Source organism: Dasypus novemcinctus, chromosome 15, assembly GCF_030445035.2.
Source record: "Dasypus novemcinctus isolate mDasNov1 chromosome 15, mDasNov1.1.hap2, whole genome shotgun sequence".
In the NCBI taxonomy this organism is placed as follows: Eukaryota; Metazoa; Chordata; class Mammalia; order Cingulata; family Dasypodidae; genus Dasypus; species Dasypus novemcinctus.
In genome coordinates, this window is record NC_080687.1 from 6767260 (window position 1) to 6784739 (window position 17480).

The 17480-nt window shown below is 36.5% G+C and overlaps 1 protein-coding gene across 4 annotated transcripts in view; it reads right to left on the reverse strand.

Moving 5' to 3' along the window:
* Window positions 1-17480, reverse strand: part of PDS5B (PDS5 cohesin associated factor B) — a 206249-nt gene that overhangs the window by 60926 nt on the left and 127843 nt on the right. For all 4 annotated transcript variants that reach the window (XM_058276971.1, XM_058276969.1, XM_058276970.1 and 1 more), the window contains exons 20-21: window positions 2859-2982; window positions 472-630 (exon numbers count right to left, since the gene is read on the reverse strand). In XM_058276971.1, the coding sequence (XP_058132954.1) occupies window positions 472-630; window positions 2859-2982 (283 nt within the window). The remainder of the gene's footprint in view (window positions 1-471; window positions 631-2858; window positions 2983-17480) is intronic.

The window sequence follows — 17480 nt, forward strand, 5'->3', positions numbered from 1 at the left end:
GGTGATATGTGTGCCTATGTGTGCATACAAAAACATGCACAGGCACGTACATAAACTCCATGTGATTCCAAGGGACCAATTCCACCAGACCCAGACAGCCTCCACTCCAATACACACATACTGGAGTCAAACAATGTTCACTAGGGGTCTTTTGATCCTCTACTATGTTGGAAAAGCACAACCATAGTCACAACAACCATCCTGCAAACTGGCATGAGTCTTAAACAAATGTTGTCACAAAAATTGAAAGTGGAAATATGCAGAACCAGGTGATAGTTTGTATTCACTAATCACCATATTTCAATATTATTTCACTTAGGAGATACTGCATATTAAAAAAATACATAGGAAAGCCTAATTCAAAAGTAACCACATGGAAACGTTACCTACATAACTTCAATTCTCTCTTTGTTATATAAAATTTTAGAAGATAACATTATGAAGAATGTAAGTCTAAAATATATAAATTACCCGATCATTCATTAGAAGGTCTTTCACAATGAAAGTAGCCACCAAAGATTTCAAAGGAGCAGCAAACTGATCAGGTGCCAGGAGAGCAATATGCCCAATAGTGACCAATGGTGTTATGAGATGCTCCAGGTTGCTTGGATCTAGGCTCTTATGCAGAGGCTGAAAATAAGGGGAGGAAAAGGTATTCAAATTCATACATATACAACAGTTCACATTTTTCAACTTTAAATTACAAAAACTACAAAAGTTTCAACACATGTACATGGTGAGAGTGGTAACTTAAGCTTTCACTTAGACTTTTATTGGTTACTTATAATATCTAGAAGGTATATTTTAGAGGTAGGAATAGGAGCATTTTGGCATGCAGAATCAGTAAAGAGCAGATATCTGATGACTATGTTAGAGACTGCCAGGTTGTACCAATATCCACTTCACTTCTCCCTGGGCATAAGGATGGATGGCTATGCCTGCTACTTCCTCTGCAGGAAGCTGAGGATGTCTGAATGAGTTCTATCAATGGAATATGAGCAGAAGTGACGCATGTCCCACCTGCATGAAGCAGGTCTGAGCAGTGCGTCTACCCCGCAAACCCTCTCTCTGTATCACTGGCTGGCCTAATGCCAAGAATTCAGAGGGGTTGTAGGGAGGAGAGAGAGGAAAGAAAAGAGTTTTGTGGTCTAAGTCACTAATACCCACCGATGTTTCACAAACAAGAAGGAAGTTTTTATTACATCCAGTCACTTGGATTCTGGAGTCTTTATTATAGCATCAAATATAAAATGCCATAAGACATGAAATCATTTGTATTACTCTGATAGGAAACCCAACCATTAACATGCATTTTGCCATGACAAAAGAATGAAGAAACTCTTCATATATTGATACAGAATAATATCAAAAAAGTATTGTTGAATTTTAAATATATAAAAACCACAGGAACAACTATAGTGTACTATCACTGAAATAAAGGGGCTGGGGAGGTAGGAGGGGATGGGAGGAAAGTATGTCTGTGTGAGATTGTGTTTTTATGTGTCCTTAATTATACATGAATAAAATCTCTCTAGAAAAATATATCAGAAACTGAAAACAATGGTTGCTTGTGGGAAAGAATGATTGGTGGCTGGGGATACAGAAGTGGGTGGGAGAAACTTTTCACTGTATAATGCTTTTGTATCTTGTGTTTTTGAAATAAGTGAATATATTACCTATTTTTCAAATTTTATGATGCAATTTAATGAAAAGTTTGTGCTCTATTTCCCATATTGAACACAAAATTCTAGGCCTAAAAAGCTAATATAATAAAACTGTTCTTTCCCAACATATTATGGCAATAAATATGAGGTTCCATTTATTTTAAAAAATAGTTAAATGTAAAATAGCAGATATTATGTCTAAGAAAAATAGATAAGTACCTTACAAATGCAAGCTATCATTAGTATTCTCATCTTCATCATTGAAAGGTAAAAGGAGATTTAACAAGAAAACCCAAAGCTTCCTATAATCAACATGAATTTGTTGAAGTATCTCATAATCAAAAACATTTCAGAAAATACCTCTATTCTTGTGCACAAAATTTTAAATCAATTATATGCTACCTACAGGATAGATGCTGTTTAGAAGATAAAGAAAAGTACTCTTTCCCTCCTCATTCAGATGATTAAAATAATATGAAAGGGAGGCAATTATACATGAAGATATGACAAAACTAGCATATTCCTTCCGAAAACAGAGATAACGAGTCCCAAAGTATTTATGGGAAGGTGCTTCAGCATAACTAAACTAAACTAATAAACTAATAAATTAAGATTTTACAGATTTTCTGCTTAGCTTTAATTTGCAATTTTAATAAATTACAATCAGATTGCAATTAAATTACAACATTTAGAAGGGTAAAGTTACTGAAAGTGTAGAGAAAATAATATAAACTACTTATTAAAATGATATACTTTATATGACACAAAATTAGGTCAGTCAAAAGGTAGAAACGTATTTACTTTATATTACAATTTAGTGTTGATTTACAACACTATATTATAGTATAATCTCATTAAAAATTCAATTTTTGAACACTATAAACTGACAGTGTTAACTATCAAAAATTATGATTTTTAGATTTAATTACTTGTTAAAAAACTCTCCAATTGCTAAATATATAAAGCAAAGCCAAACAGTATTATACAATTGTATGACTTCTGAATTTGAGCTAATCTGAAATCAACTGAAAACATCTGAATAAACAGACATTTTCATATTTTAACCACTTGTCAATGTTGATTATACACTCAAATTCTGAAAAAGCAATTCACAATGATGTATCACCAAATGTGAACATTCAGTAAAATACCAATATTCAATGCAACATATGAAACAATTGTTTTTATCTTTACCTCAAATATCTGTGCAAACTGGGTCTCTTTACTAGAAAATATTGCATGAATACAATGAATAGCATACTTGGCTTGGCGGGGAGGTCCTTTTTTAGATTTGTGATGTAAAACAGGAAGCAAGGCTCTAGAAAAGAAAGTAAAACAATAAATCAGGAAAATCCATGAGACTTTGGCTAGATACTCTGTAATTTTTAATTAATGAGATCTATTCAGACTCATTTTCAATGGTCTATAATTTTGTTTCATAAATCGCCTATATAAAACTACAATTCAAATGCAAGTATTTTATTTTTATTCCCTTTTCATCCAACAACTATAAATACAAGCAAGGCAGGTGCCCTTTTAGTGCATTCCCATTAGGTCTCTCTCTTACTTTCCACCTATCCCTACAGCCAAGCTCTGTCACCTCACACACTAACTCCTGTGACTAGACCTTATCTTCTCCCTCTCAAATCTCTGCCTCATTCAGTTTACTTTCTGCCAGAAGGTATAAAAGAGAAATCTGATTATTTAGCCAATACATATTGAATGATTACTATTCAAGCACTACAATTCAAGGCCCCAAATTCCTGCCTTCATGCTACCAGCATATTAAAGAATAAAGTAAATGATCACCTATAAATAAGCAAAAAGTGTGGTAACAGTTGTAGAGAGGAAAAGAAAGAAGGGCATGGACAGGGAGGAGGTATGTGCAAGTGGGTAGCACGTTTCAACAGGGTGGTTACATTTGAAGAGAGGTCTGAGGGGGCAGAGTGTGAGCCATGCAGCTACCTAAAATAGTCATGTATCTTATCATTCCACTACTCAAAAATTTTAAAATGTCTACTGAATAAAGCAGAAGTTCTTAGTCAATCATTGCCCATCACCAATGCGGCACTCCAGTCTAAGAATTTAGAGTTCTAACAATTCATTACCATAAGAAGGAAGCCTCACAAAAGATACCAACAGCAAACCACAGCAAAAAGACAAATGACAAATTGAGGAGGAAACATTACAGAGAAAGGATTAATATCCCTAAGATATAAAGACCTTAGAAAAAAAGAAAATGAAGACCATCAAAAGTTGGGATGGTCACAGCAAGGGAAAGAAAGTTCTTCAAAACAAGATCTATAAGTTACCCTGTCACACATAAAAAGATGTTCACATTGACTCAAAATAAAGGAAATAAAAACTAAAACTCAACTGTGAGGGCTTCTGTTTCTGATTACGACGGAATTCCGAGATTAGATTTCCCCTTCAGCCTTAAACAGCCAGAAAACAGGATAATGTTAAACAAAGGTTTCTGGGCAGTGGACAAGAGGCAGCACAGAACTGTGATCCCTAGGAGATGGGAGACAAACGTGTCCTGCCTGGAGGTAGCTTCCAGGCTGTGGTGAGAGAAGTAACCCGAATGGAGACTGAGGGTCTCTCCAGGTTGAGGGAACTTAGTTCCAGAGAAAGGAACTAAGGGAGCCCAAGGCGGCTCACATTTCTAGAGCAGAGGACAAGGGATGATGAAGTTACAGAGAGAAAGAGAGTGTGCCCTGGAGAGCCATAGAGCAGTTTCTGAATCTGGTGGAATAATCATCTGTGCCGTGAGGACAAGAAACTGCGCATGACTAGGAGAGGGTGCCTGGAAAGCAATATGACAAAAAAATCCCTGAGCACAGGAAGGGGAGGTAACAGTTCATGTTCTTACAGCCTGAGCTGAAAGGCCTTTAATATATAACCATGAGAAAAAATAATCAATAAGGACAAACCCAAAAATGACACAAATGAAGTCAGAAAGATTAAAGCAGACAAAAGCACGCTACATATATTCAAGAAGGTAGAGAAAAACATGAATATGATGAAGACAAAGTATATAAAATATGACCCAAATGGAACAAATAAACATGAAAAATATAGTATCTAAAATGAAAAACACACTAGATGAGATGGGGGGAAAAAAAGATTATGTATTGCAGAAGAAAAGATTAGTAAACTTGAAGATATAGCAATAGAAACAACACTAAATAAAATGAGGAAGAGGAAAAAAAAAGGACCAAGTATCAGTGCCCTGTAAGATAATATCAAGTAGAAAAAAATACATGTAATTGCAGTCTCTGGAAAGCAAGGAAACAGGGAGAAGAGAACAGAAAAGAATACTTAAAAGAAATAAATGGCTGAAAAATTTCTATATTTGATATAAATTATAAACCCACAAAGACAAGAAGCTCAATAAAGAAAAAGAGAGCAAGCAATACCAAAGGCATATCACTGTAAATTTGATTTTTTTTTTTTTTTTAAGTGATAAAGAGAAGATCTCAAAAGCAGTCAGAGGGAAGCAGATGTGGCTTGAGCAGCTGGGCACCCACCTACCACATGGGAGGTCCCAGGTTCAGTTTCCAGTGCCTCCAAAAAAACGACGAGCACAAAATGAAAGGACACAGAGTAGATAGCAAACACAAAACGATGGGGAGAGGGGGAATAAATAAATAAAGTAAATCCTTAAAAAGAGAAAAAAAGGAGCCAGAGAAGAAAAACAAATTACACAGAGAGGAACAAAAAAAAAAAAAAAAAAAAGAATACTTCTCATCAGAATCTATGTAATCCAGAAGATAATGGAGTAACATCTTTGAAGTACTAAAAGAACTGTCAACCTAGAATTCTATTCTGAGCAAAAATATCTATCAAGAATGAAAGAAATAAAACAAAGACTTTCAGACAAAGAAAAAATCTATTTTAAGCAGACGTACACTATAGAAAATTTAAAGGAAATTCATCAGGAAGAAGGAAAATGAAACCCTACAGAAATGTGGACATCCAAAAAATGAATGGTAAATATGCAGGTAACTCTAGAATAATCTGTCCATTATTAAGCTGCGATATAAACAGGCTAAAGCTAAGTTAATATTCTAGCATTTATAACATATAGAGACAAATAAAATATCTGACAACAAAAGCCTGGAGGAAGAGGACAAGGAAATATGTCGTTGTAAATTCTTATAATATACATTAAGTGATAGACACATGAGCAATTAGAAATATTCTGAACTAAACAAAAATGAAACATATCAAAAGGTGAATAGCGCATGTAAACCAGTTATTAAAGGAATATTTTAAGGTGAAATTTTTAAGGTTAAAATTTAATAACAGAATAGGTTTCAAATCAATGATTTAAGCATCACCTTAAGAAACCACAAAAAGAAGAACAAACTGAATCTCAGGTAAACACATGGAGGAAACAATGCAGTGTAGAAATCAATGAATTGGTTTAAACCAATGATTGGTTTAAAATCAATGAATTGGTTTATTATTTCATTAAAGATATAATGAAAACAAAATCCAGTTTATTGAACAGGTCAACAAGGTTGACCAACTTTGAGCCAGACCGGACAGGAAAAAAGACATAAATTATTAATATCAGCAGTGACAGCATAACTAGATCCTATAAACAATGGAAAAGGAAAGATCCCTCTCATAATAATATACACAACTGAATCCAGCAATATATAAAATATATAAAGCAATATATAAAATACATATATATGTAGCAACGTATTATATTAAAAGGATCGTACATCATAACCAAGTAGATTTTAACCCAGGAACAAAGGACTGGCTTAACATTCAAATGTCACTACAGTTCTGAAAGGGAGAACAATATGATTACACAATAGATGCTGAAAAACATTGGACCAAGTTCATTACCCATTCATCATAAAAACTCTCAGCAAACTAAGAACAGAAAGACACTTCCCCAAACTGATGACATCTACAAAAAAACCCAGAACTAAATGAGACTGAATGGTTTCCCTCTAAGATGGAAACCAGGCAATGATGTCCACTCATATGGAGTCTACGCAGCATTTTACTGGACGTTCTTAGCCACTGCAATGAAGTTTTTTTAAAAATTCATTTTAAAAAGGCATACAGGCTGGAAAGAAAGATTACTGCCTTTATTCACAAACAATATGATCATTTATGTAAGAAATTCTGAGATATCTACCCAAAAAACTGAATTAAACAAGATCACAAAACACAAGATAACACAAAAAAGGCAATTGTATTTCTATACTATAGCAATAAACAACTGAATATTGAAATTTTAAAATATATCACTTATAACAGCATCAAAAATACCAAATATTTAGAGGTATATTTAACAAAATAAATACAAGGCTATAATACTGAAACCTATAAAACACTGCAGAAAAGACCTGAAACTTACTAAAATGGGAGACATACCAAGTTAATGGATCACAGGACTCAGTTTTATAAATATCGCAATTCTCTCCAAATTAATCTGAGTCAACACAATCCCAATCAAACTCCTATCAGGCTTTTTGAAGACGTAAAGAAGCTGTTTACACAATTTCTGGAAATACAAAGGATCTAGTATGGCCAAAATAACTGCCAAAAAGTTCAAAGTTGGAACACTTATACTATCTGATTTTCAGAGTACTTAGACAAATGTGGGAACGATGTAAAGACAGACATATAAGTGAAAGGAATACAATACTAGAAACAGACCTATAATATATGCCAACTTAATTTCAACAAAGATGCCAAGTTCATTAAATGGGGAAAGGTAATCATTTCAACAAATGGTACAAGAACCACTGAAAAGCTATATGGAAGAAAAAATAAGCCTTGATAAACAATACACAAAAATAAACTAAACATGAATCACATTTAAGAGCTAAAATTATTAAAGAACAAACAAACAAACAAAAAATATATAAAAGAAAGTCTTTGTGATCTTTCATTAGAAAAGATTTGTAAGGATACAGATAGTACAATCCATAAAAGTAAAATATGATAAAATGGACATAAATAATATTAGAAAAAAAATTTTTTTGAGGTACCAGGGCCAGAGATTGAACCCAGGACCTTTTATGTGAGATGCCCGCACTCAACTACTGAGCTTCATCAGCTCCCCTGAGTGTTTTTTTTTTTTTTTCATTTGTTTGCTTGTTGTTTGTTTTTTTTGTTTGTAGGAGGTACTAGGAACCAAACTGGGACCTTGCATGCAGGAAGCAGGTGCTTGGCTCAACCACTTGAGCCACATCTGCTCCCCCAAAATTAAAACATTTTGCTCCTCAAAAGACTTAAGCACGTCCCAGCAGGCTCTCACTGACTGCCACAGTAACAGTGCCTCAAGCAGCAGGGCAGCAGAGGGTCCTGGAGATGTCCAGACACTATAAGCTGCCCAGACACTCTCAGGAATCTGGCATCTGTCAGTAGAACTTCCCTTGGAATTTATGCTCCCCAGTGTTAACAGTTAGACTCATTTATAGTTTCCCTACATGGTTCTTCTGCCCCTTTTATTTGAACCTATAATTAGCATTATACTTGCTAAATATTATATCCCAGAGACTTAAATCTTCAGTCCGTTCAAGGGCCGGTTGAGCCCTGAATCTCACCTACTCTCCAGTTCACTGGGCTCACCCAGGACAGCTAATGAGGGAATGTTGATGGACAATACCCATTCTCAAGGAACAGAAAGTGTCTGCAACTGCGAGCAAGAGAGTTCCATCCATCTGCCCCATGGCATCTAAGCCCCCTCTCAATTAGAAGCAGAGTGGGCATCACCACCCCCAAATCCTCAAGATTGGGGAATGAGCAACGGACTAAAATAGACTTATTACTATTCTATTATAGACTTATTACCCTAGCAATGGAAGAACTTGTACCACTGATATAAGTGGGCACCAGAGGTTCTGAAGAGGAAGGGAAGAATATGTGTAACATGGAGGCATTTTCAGGACACTGAAATTGTCTTGCATGGCATTGCAATGACAGATACAGGCCATTACACATTTTGTCAAAGCCTTTAAAATTTTGCAGAGCAAAGTGTAAACTATCACATAAACTATAGTCCATAGTAGCAGTGCTTCAATATGTGTTCATCAACTGTAACAAATGTACCACAGTAATGAAAGATGTTAATACGGGAATCCCCTATATTTTTTATGTAACATTTATATAATCTATAGCTTCTTTAAAAAAAAACAAAACAGAAAACAGAAAACAAAAAGGACTATTAAGACATAAAAAAGACAAGCCACACACTGGGAAAAAAATATTTGCAAATCACTTGTCTAAGAAAGGAGTGGATCCATAATATATAAAGAACTTTTACAGCTCAGCAAGGCAAACAATCCAAGTTAAAAATGGGCAAAAGACCTAAGTGGACACTTCACCAAAGAAGGTATTCCAATGGCCAATAAGCACATGAAAAGATGGTCACTTTCACAAGTAATTAGGTAAATGCAATGTAAGACCATAATGATATACTACTATTCATCACTACCCACCCATCAGGAAGGCTAAAATTGAGAAGACAATGCCAAGTGTTGGTAAGAATATGGAATGACATTGCTGGTGAGTGCAAAATAGTATTAAGTGCTTTAGAACATAGTCTGGCCATGTCTTTTGAACCTAGATATGTACTTAACATCCATTCCATATCTACGCGCTTATGCAAGAAAAATAATAATATAGATCTACAAAAAGACTTACATGCAAATGTTCATGGAAGCTTTATTCATAATAGCCAAAAACTACAAGCAATCTAAATGTCCATCAGCTGTGAATGGATAAACAGATTGTGCTAATTTTTACTATTCAGCATTTAAAAAACAGCAACAAGTGACACACAGTAATATGCTATGAGAAAGAAGCCTGACACAAAAGATTACATATTGTATAATTCCATTTATAGGAAATTCTAGAAAAGGTAAAAATAAATTGACAGAAAGCAGAATGGTGGTAGACAGGGACTGGGGAGTAGGAGAAGAAGTAAAGGCTGCAAAGGGGCATGAGGGAAACTTGTGCGATATAGATAGGTTCCATATCTTGATTGTGGTACCAGTTATGCAACTTTATATATTTACCAATTTCTTCAAATTGTAGACTTAAAATTGGTGAATTTTATTATCTGTAAATTATACCTTATTAAAGCTGATTTTAAAATGCCATTTCTGACCTGTCAGACAGACAAAAATTCAAAGGCTTAACAATACAGGCTGTTGCTAAGTCTTGGGCAATCAGGCACTGGTGGGGGAACCAAGTGGTGTAACTGTGGAGGGGGGTGCGGCAATATCTAGCAAAATTATACATGCATTGACTCTTCTGCTTCTAGGAATCTCAACCAAAGGTAACTGCCAAAACCCCACAAGGATGTGCAGACAAGGTTATTCCATATGGGACTACCTGTAAACTGGAAACAACCCAAATGTCCCCAACAATAAGGAATTGGTTAAATAAACTTTGATACTTCCACAAAATAAATGAAGGGGTCTCTATATTTAAAGTATGGAATAACTGCCAGTAGATGTAGTTATAGAGGAAAAACCAAGATGAAGAAAAGTATGTATAGATTACTCTATCATCCATCTATTGAAAGGGGTATATGGATACAAGCATAAACATATAGACAGACCATGGGTAGAAGGTCAATTTTTTTTAAGTGTTATCTATGGGGAAAGAGGGACTAGGAAAGAGGATTGAAGGACAGAAGCCAGACTTCTTGGAATATGCCTTGCTTTGTAGATTTATCTTTAAAAACCAATGAATATTTCACATAATTAAGAAATAAAATCAAATTTTAAAAGAGCCTCTAAAAATTAAAATAAAACAAATGAATGAAAGTGTGCATCCATTTGGAGGCATTAACTATGCAAAGAAGAATTATCCCAAGCAATTTTAAAACACTGGAATTTAACTATAAATCCCTAGTGGGGATACAAAAAAGGACTACTTAAAACAAACAAACAAAATGTTTTTAGGAATCATACTGGTGGTGCTACTGCTTTCTGAAACTATTATGGATGTATTGCGGGACAATAAAAATGAATTATTCTGTTATTTTATAGCTTTATCATCATCCTTTGCCACTGAATAGAATTCTTGGCATGGGGAAAAATATAAATGTGAAACAATATAAATTAGATATAAAAATAACGAACTCTGAATTTGAACAGGAAAATATCAGTATAAACACAGGATGCATTTTACTTTTTAAAAAAAAAGCAAAACCTCTAAGTTGTGTCCACTTAATCACCCTAGAAACATGACACATACTGTAGCAATTAACATCCACAGCACTCACATTCTGATTTCTTAATACCACTTCCCATTAAAAGGAACCAAGCTCCTCCTTGAGGAAAGGGCTGACTCCAGTTTTGGGTCAGATAGTACAAGACACGCCTGGGACAACTTATCATACCAGACAGTCAAAAAATCACCAAGGACTACTTGAGGCTGTTTTTCAAAAAAAACTCAGGGACCAATTTGAAAAGGCCCCCAAGATCACAGAAGGGATGCCTGGGATTCAAGAAGAGTAGACTGCAATAGACAGACACCCAGATATGTGTGAATCCATGAGTTGATAATCATTTTTTAAAAAAACAAATAACTCTTAATTACTCACTTTTCTAGGATGCTAGTAAACCCCTTATTATTTGGAAAACTGTTAAATAACATACAACAATCAATCATTTAACTGCCTTTCCTATTCAAGTGTAATATTGGGGAACCAAAGAGTAGATGAGAAATCCTCTTAAAGTATTTAGCTAATAAAAGTGTTTCAGCTAATAAGGTATGACAGTAAAAATATAACTACGAACTGCTGAGTATCAACAGCTGGCTACCATCATAAAGAAATAAGGTGGTGTGAGGCTGAATGGACCCCAGAAAAACATGCTCTTCAATCTAATCCATTCCTGTGGGTGTGAGCCCGTTTCCATGAGGCTACTTCAGTTAAGGTGTGACCTACCTCATTCAGAATGTGTCTTAACCCTTTTATTGGAGTCCTTTATAAATGGAATAAAGAGAGAGAAAGACAGAGACAGAGAGAGCGTGCCAGCCACAGAAGAAAAGAACCTGAAATCGACAAGACCAAGAAGAGAAGGGAGAGCCCAGCAGACACCAGCCATGTGCCTTGCCGTGTGGCAGAGGAGCCAAGAATCGCTGTCAGGAGTCTTCAGAAGAAAGCACTGCTTTGACTACTGTCTGGATTTGGACATTTTCTCGGCTTCAAGCCAGGAGCTTGTAAGCTCATCATACTGGCACTGTTTAAGCAAACCATTAATGGTATTTGCTGGAGCAGCCTAGGAGACTAGAAGGGCATCCACCGCCTTTAAGACAAAAAAGTTCAACCAGAATCCAATCAGACCTCTAGACTTGACCATTAACAAGGAATCTGTTAAATTATGACATAGGGTTAAAATCAAGTCTGTGGGAAATTCTACAAGAGAAACAATCTGGTTTCTTCAACAAACACTGCAAGAAAAGAACAAGCTGGAGAGGAAGCCCAGGTTAAAAGGACTTATGAGGCATATCAATCAATCACACTGGTGTGAACTTTATTTGGATCTTGATTCAAACAAAATGTTAGGGGGAAAAAGCGACTTAAGGAAAGCGGATTTGGCTCAACAGATAGAACATCTACCTACCACATGGGAGGCCCAAGGTTCAAACCCAGGGCCTCCTGGCCTGTGGGATGAGCTGTCCCATGCGCAGTGCTGATGTGCTCAAGGGTGCCATGCCACGCAGGGGTGTCCCCCGCGTAGGGAAGCCCCACGCACAAAGAGTGTGCTCCATAAGGAGAGCCACCCAGGGTGAAAAAAGTGCAGCCTGCCCAGGAGTGGTGCCATAAACACGGAGAGATGACACAGCAAGATGATGCAACAAAAAAAGAGACACAGATTCCCAGTGCCACTGACAAGTATACAAGCGGACACAGAAGAACACACAGCAAATGGACACAGACAGCAGACAACTGGGGCGGGGAAGAGGAGAGAAATAAATAAAAAATAAAAATAAATAAAAATAAATTTTTAAAAAGTGACTTTTTTTAAGAAAATTGACTGGATATTATTATTGTTAAATAACTACTGTTAACTGTGTTTGTAATAAAAGTAATGAAACTTTTTCAAGAGCCCTTATCTTTCAGACACTTACATATACAGATGATATAATACAGAGGCTGAGATTTTCTTTCAAATACAAGGGGAACACAGGAAATAGGTAGAAGTACAGGTGAAACAAAATTGATAAGTTATTCATTGTTAAAGCTGGTTGGTACATAAAAGGGAGTTTGGTATAGCAGTTTATCTACCTCTGTATGCATATGAAATTTTCAATAATAAACTTTTTTAAAAAATTAAGAGTCTCACTAAAATGCTAGCCTTATAGTCTATGGTTTGTGGCTTCTTTTTACTATTTTGTGGTTACCTCAGCAACTAAACTACCCAGATAGGACCTTCCTTATCATAAATCATACTGTACAATACAAACATTCATTATCTCTTAGGAATCAAGACAAAATTTATGGGTCACACACACAAGAAGCACCAATTCTCTTTGGCAGTGTTTAAAGACAGTAGCAAGGGACTTGACCCAGTGGTTAGGGCATCCGTCTACCACATGGGAAGACCGCAGTTCAAAACCCCGGGCCTCTTTGACCCGTGTGGAGCTGGCCCATGCACAGTGTTGATGTGCGCAAGGAGTGCCCTGCCACACAGAGGTGTCCCCCACTTAGGGGAGCCACACGTGCAAGGAGTGCACCCCGTAGGGAAAGCCGCCCGGCGCTAAAGAAAGTGCAGCCTGCCTAAGAATGGCGCCGCCCACACGGAGAGCTGACACAACAAGATGACGCAACAAAAAGAAACACAGATTCCTGTGCCACTGATAACAACAGAAGCAGAAAAAGAAGAAGATGCAGCAAACAGACACAGAGAACAGACATCTGGGGCAGGGGGGAGGGGGAGAGAAATAACTAAAAATAAATCTTTAAAAAAATAAAAATAAAGACAGTAGTAAGAAATTTTAAGCTCATTCTAGGTTTTGCTTATTTATTTTATTTATTTTTTTCTCTCCCCTTCCTCCAACCCCCTTTGTCTGCTCTCTGTGTCCATTCGCTGTATGTTCCTCTGTGACTGCTTCTATCCTTCTCAGCGGCACCGGGAATCTGTGTTTCTTTTTCTTGCATCATCTTACTGTGTCAGCTCTCCATGTGGGCGGTGTCATTCTTGGGCAGGCTGCACTTTCTTTCGCGCTGGGCAGCTCTCCTTACGGGGCACACTCCTTGCGCGTGGGGCTTCCCTATGCGGGGGACACCCCCGCGTGGCAGGGCACTCCTTGCGCACATCATAACTGTGCATGGGCCAGCTCCACACGGGTCAAGGAGGCCCAGGGTTTGAACCGCAGTCCTCCCACGTGGTAGGCAGATGCCCTATTCATTGGGCCAAGTCCGCTTCTTGCTTATTTATTTTAAAAAGTAATCACAGGGGAAGCAGATGTGGCTCAAGCAACTGGGCTCCTTTCTATCATATAGGAGGTCCCAGGTTCAGTTCCCAGGATCTCCTGGTAAAGGCAAGCTGACCTGTTCAGAGAGCTGGCCCACATGTGAGCTGACGTAACAAAAAAGAAACACAGGAAAAGACAATGAAAGATACAACCACCAGGGAGCTTAGGTGGTTCAAGCAATTGAGAGTTTCTCTTCCACATTGGAAGGTCCCAGGATTGGTTCCTGGTGTCTTCTAAAGAGATGATAAGAAGAGAAGACAGGCAGACATAGAAGAACACACAGCAAATGGACAGAGCAGACAGCGAGTGCAAGGGGCAAAGAGGGGGAAGGGGGATAAATAAAAAATAATCACAGAAAACAGAAACAAACTGAAACATAATAAACTTAGTTTGTCTTTTGTGGATCCCAGAAAATTATGTTCCTAAGCTAACCTATACCTGTGCCTATAAATGAAGTATAGATGGCCTTTTGATTAGATTCAGTTTAAGAAGCTTGATCAGATCACTTGATTAGATCACCTTAGAGCCTTTGATTGGAATATCAGTGAAGTGTGACCCAGGGAAGTTACCATTTTGAGCTTGCCAAGTGAGAGAGAGGACCTCAGGAATGGCAGAGATCGGCCACCATCTTGTCTTACCACGCAGCAGGACTCCAGGATCTGCCAGCAGCTGACCTTGCTGAGAAAGCATCTCTGATGGTGCCTTGACTTGGACATTTCATAGCATCAGAACTGTTTAAGCTTGTATCCCCGAAAATTCCCTTTATAAAAGTCAACCCATTTCTGGTATCTTTGTACTGGCACCCTTAACAGACTAAAACAAGGGAGGGGGCAGACTAAATTTCAAGAATTCTGAAGTACTAGATGGAGTCTTCCTGAACTGCCAAGGAAACAGCTCCCACTGTGGTTGCTTTTCATACTAAGAAGTTCCTATTAAAATGATGCTGTCATTCCCTCAGTAAATTGATTCCTTCTTTCAAATTGAAGTTTTTTTCCTTGATGATAATCAGGCACAGGTTGAAAATGCAAACAATACTTAAAAATATATTTAAAATATTAATGAAAAAACTCAAAATCCCACTAACCCGAAGTATTTACTGTTAATGTTTCGGGAATTCTTTTCTAAAGTTTATATACAGGTATATATATATATATATATATATATAATGTGTGTTATTATTAAACAAAAAGGATACATAATACCTACTCTGTTTGGAAACATAGTTTTTCATCCAGCAATATTAGGGAGAACCTATTTCAAATACTGCTAAACATTTTTTTAAATACTTGCACAGCTTTTTAGTATTATGACTATTCCACAACTAACCTGACCAATCTTTGTGATGAACATTTAGATTGTCTTGGTTTTATTCTTTTAACATTTACATTCACATTCTCGGTGCTCATTATTTACCTATTAATCTCTGCGCTTTAAGCCTATCCTTCAATAACCTGCTGAGAGTAAGCAAATCCAGAGATTACATTTTCTAGTATCCCTTGACAGCCAGTTTCTTGTTAGGTCCTTCCACTAAGAAACACTGGAGTTTCTTGAGGCACTGAGCTGTCCCCTTCCCTATCCAACAGCCCAACAGCCCGGCCAACTTCTACGCTGGCTGTCAGTTTGGGCATGTCGACCTCTTGCACCTACCGGGAAGTGCCCCTTATCACCACTTCTTCCCAGTTGTTCTACTAGTCCTAGGGATGGAATTTGCTTCCACTGCTTCATAAACTTTTTGTTCTTTGAGCCTTCAAGTACAGACATTGAATTGTTTTAAATCCGCCTAGGGTTTCTATTTCTATGCCTGGAACCTGACCCAGTTAATCGTTTATGTGGTCACCTTTTCTAATAAGTTCTAGGGTAAGTTCCTAGGGTAATATTTAACAGTATTAAATAGTTGTGTTTCCAACTTACTTAATGTGAGTTTTGCTTTTGTCTAAATACTTGTTCTTCCCCACAAAAATGAAAGGGCAGAGACTTAACTTGTCCTCATTACAACATCCTTATCACTTAAAAGAATACCTGATACACACTGGGAACTCCATAAATATTTTTTTTTAAAATAGACTTTTAAGAAATGAGAATTCCTGGCTTTTTGTAGATTCAAAATACCTTCCTCGAGATGGAACTTTCACTGGTGTTTTTAGTACAGGGTGATTTTCCCAATTTATTTTACAATTATAGTCTATCAGGTTTTTTTCTTTCATCTTCTTGAGCTGATTTTTAAAATTTATACCATACTAAAAAAAAAAAAAAACAACACCATCCAGGTTTTCAAATATATTTGTACAGATGCGTCTATAAAACTTGGATACTGAGAGTCCAATAACAGACAAAGACAAATTTGGTATATGTAAACAAAAATCTGCATCTAGGGGTATAAGCAAAAACTAAATTTGGAAAAGCATACTACTAGGTAGACAGGTGATTTCAACATTAAGGGGTGATTTCCTGAGTACTTATATAAACAAGTCCTTATTTAAACACAACTAATGGGCTAGGGAATTCTTTAGTTATATTTCTTTCATCCATTAAAACATTCTACCTGTTGAACCATTAATTTTGGAAATCTTGTATGACTGAAAAGAAGTCAGCCTCATTGTTTTTCCTTTGCATATGGCCTATTTCTTTTCTTGATGTTTGTAAAATCACTTCTATAACTCCACAAAATTCAGTAAATTCAACCAGGATATTTTCGTGACAAGCCTTCTTGATCTGCAGATTCACTATTTCATTCATTCTAAACAAGTTTACAATTTAAAAATTTATTTTCCTATGATTCTGATGTCTTTTCCAGAGAAGCCAATTGTAGCTTTTCACTGTCTGGCATTCTTTTTGTCTCACTGACTTCATTTCTTTGCCTATTTTCTCCACATTCTATGCACTTCGCACAAGCCCAACCACTAACTTACTGATTCCATTTTCGGTAGCTCGGTAGTTTATTCTGCTCGTTGGTGTTAGTAATAAATTATATTCTATAATGTAAATATGTTTCTGCTCTCTTTATCCTGAGCTCTGCCCCTTCCCATTTCATACATTATCTCATTTTCGTTCTCTTCTTTCGTATCATTTGCTATTTACCTTGCTTGGCAGTTCAGCACATCTGTCTGGAATTTTCTTTTTTCCTAGAAAAATTCAAATATTCCAAACAGTGCTTATCAACTATCTTTTAAATGCTACCATAAGTACACAGGTTTCATATTTGTTATTTTATTTGTATTCTGTTCATTAATTTTTAAACAAAAGAAATCTCTCTGGTTCTGCTGTTTAAACAAAAAAATAAGGTATTGTCTCCCTGATGATTAGACACTGAACTCTTTTAAAAAATGAATATCAAAGTCCTTCTCT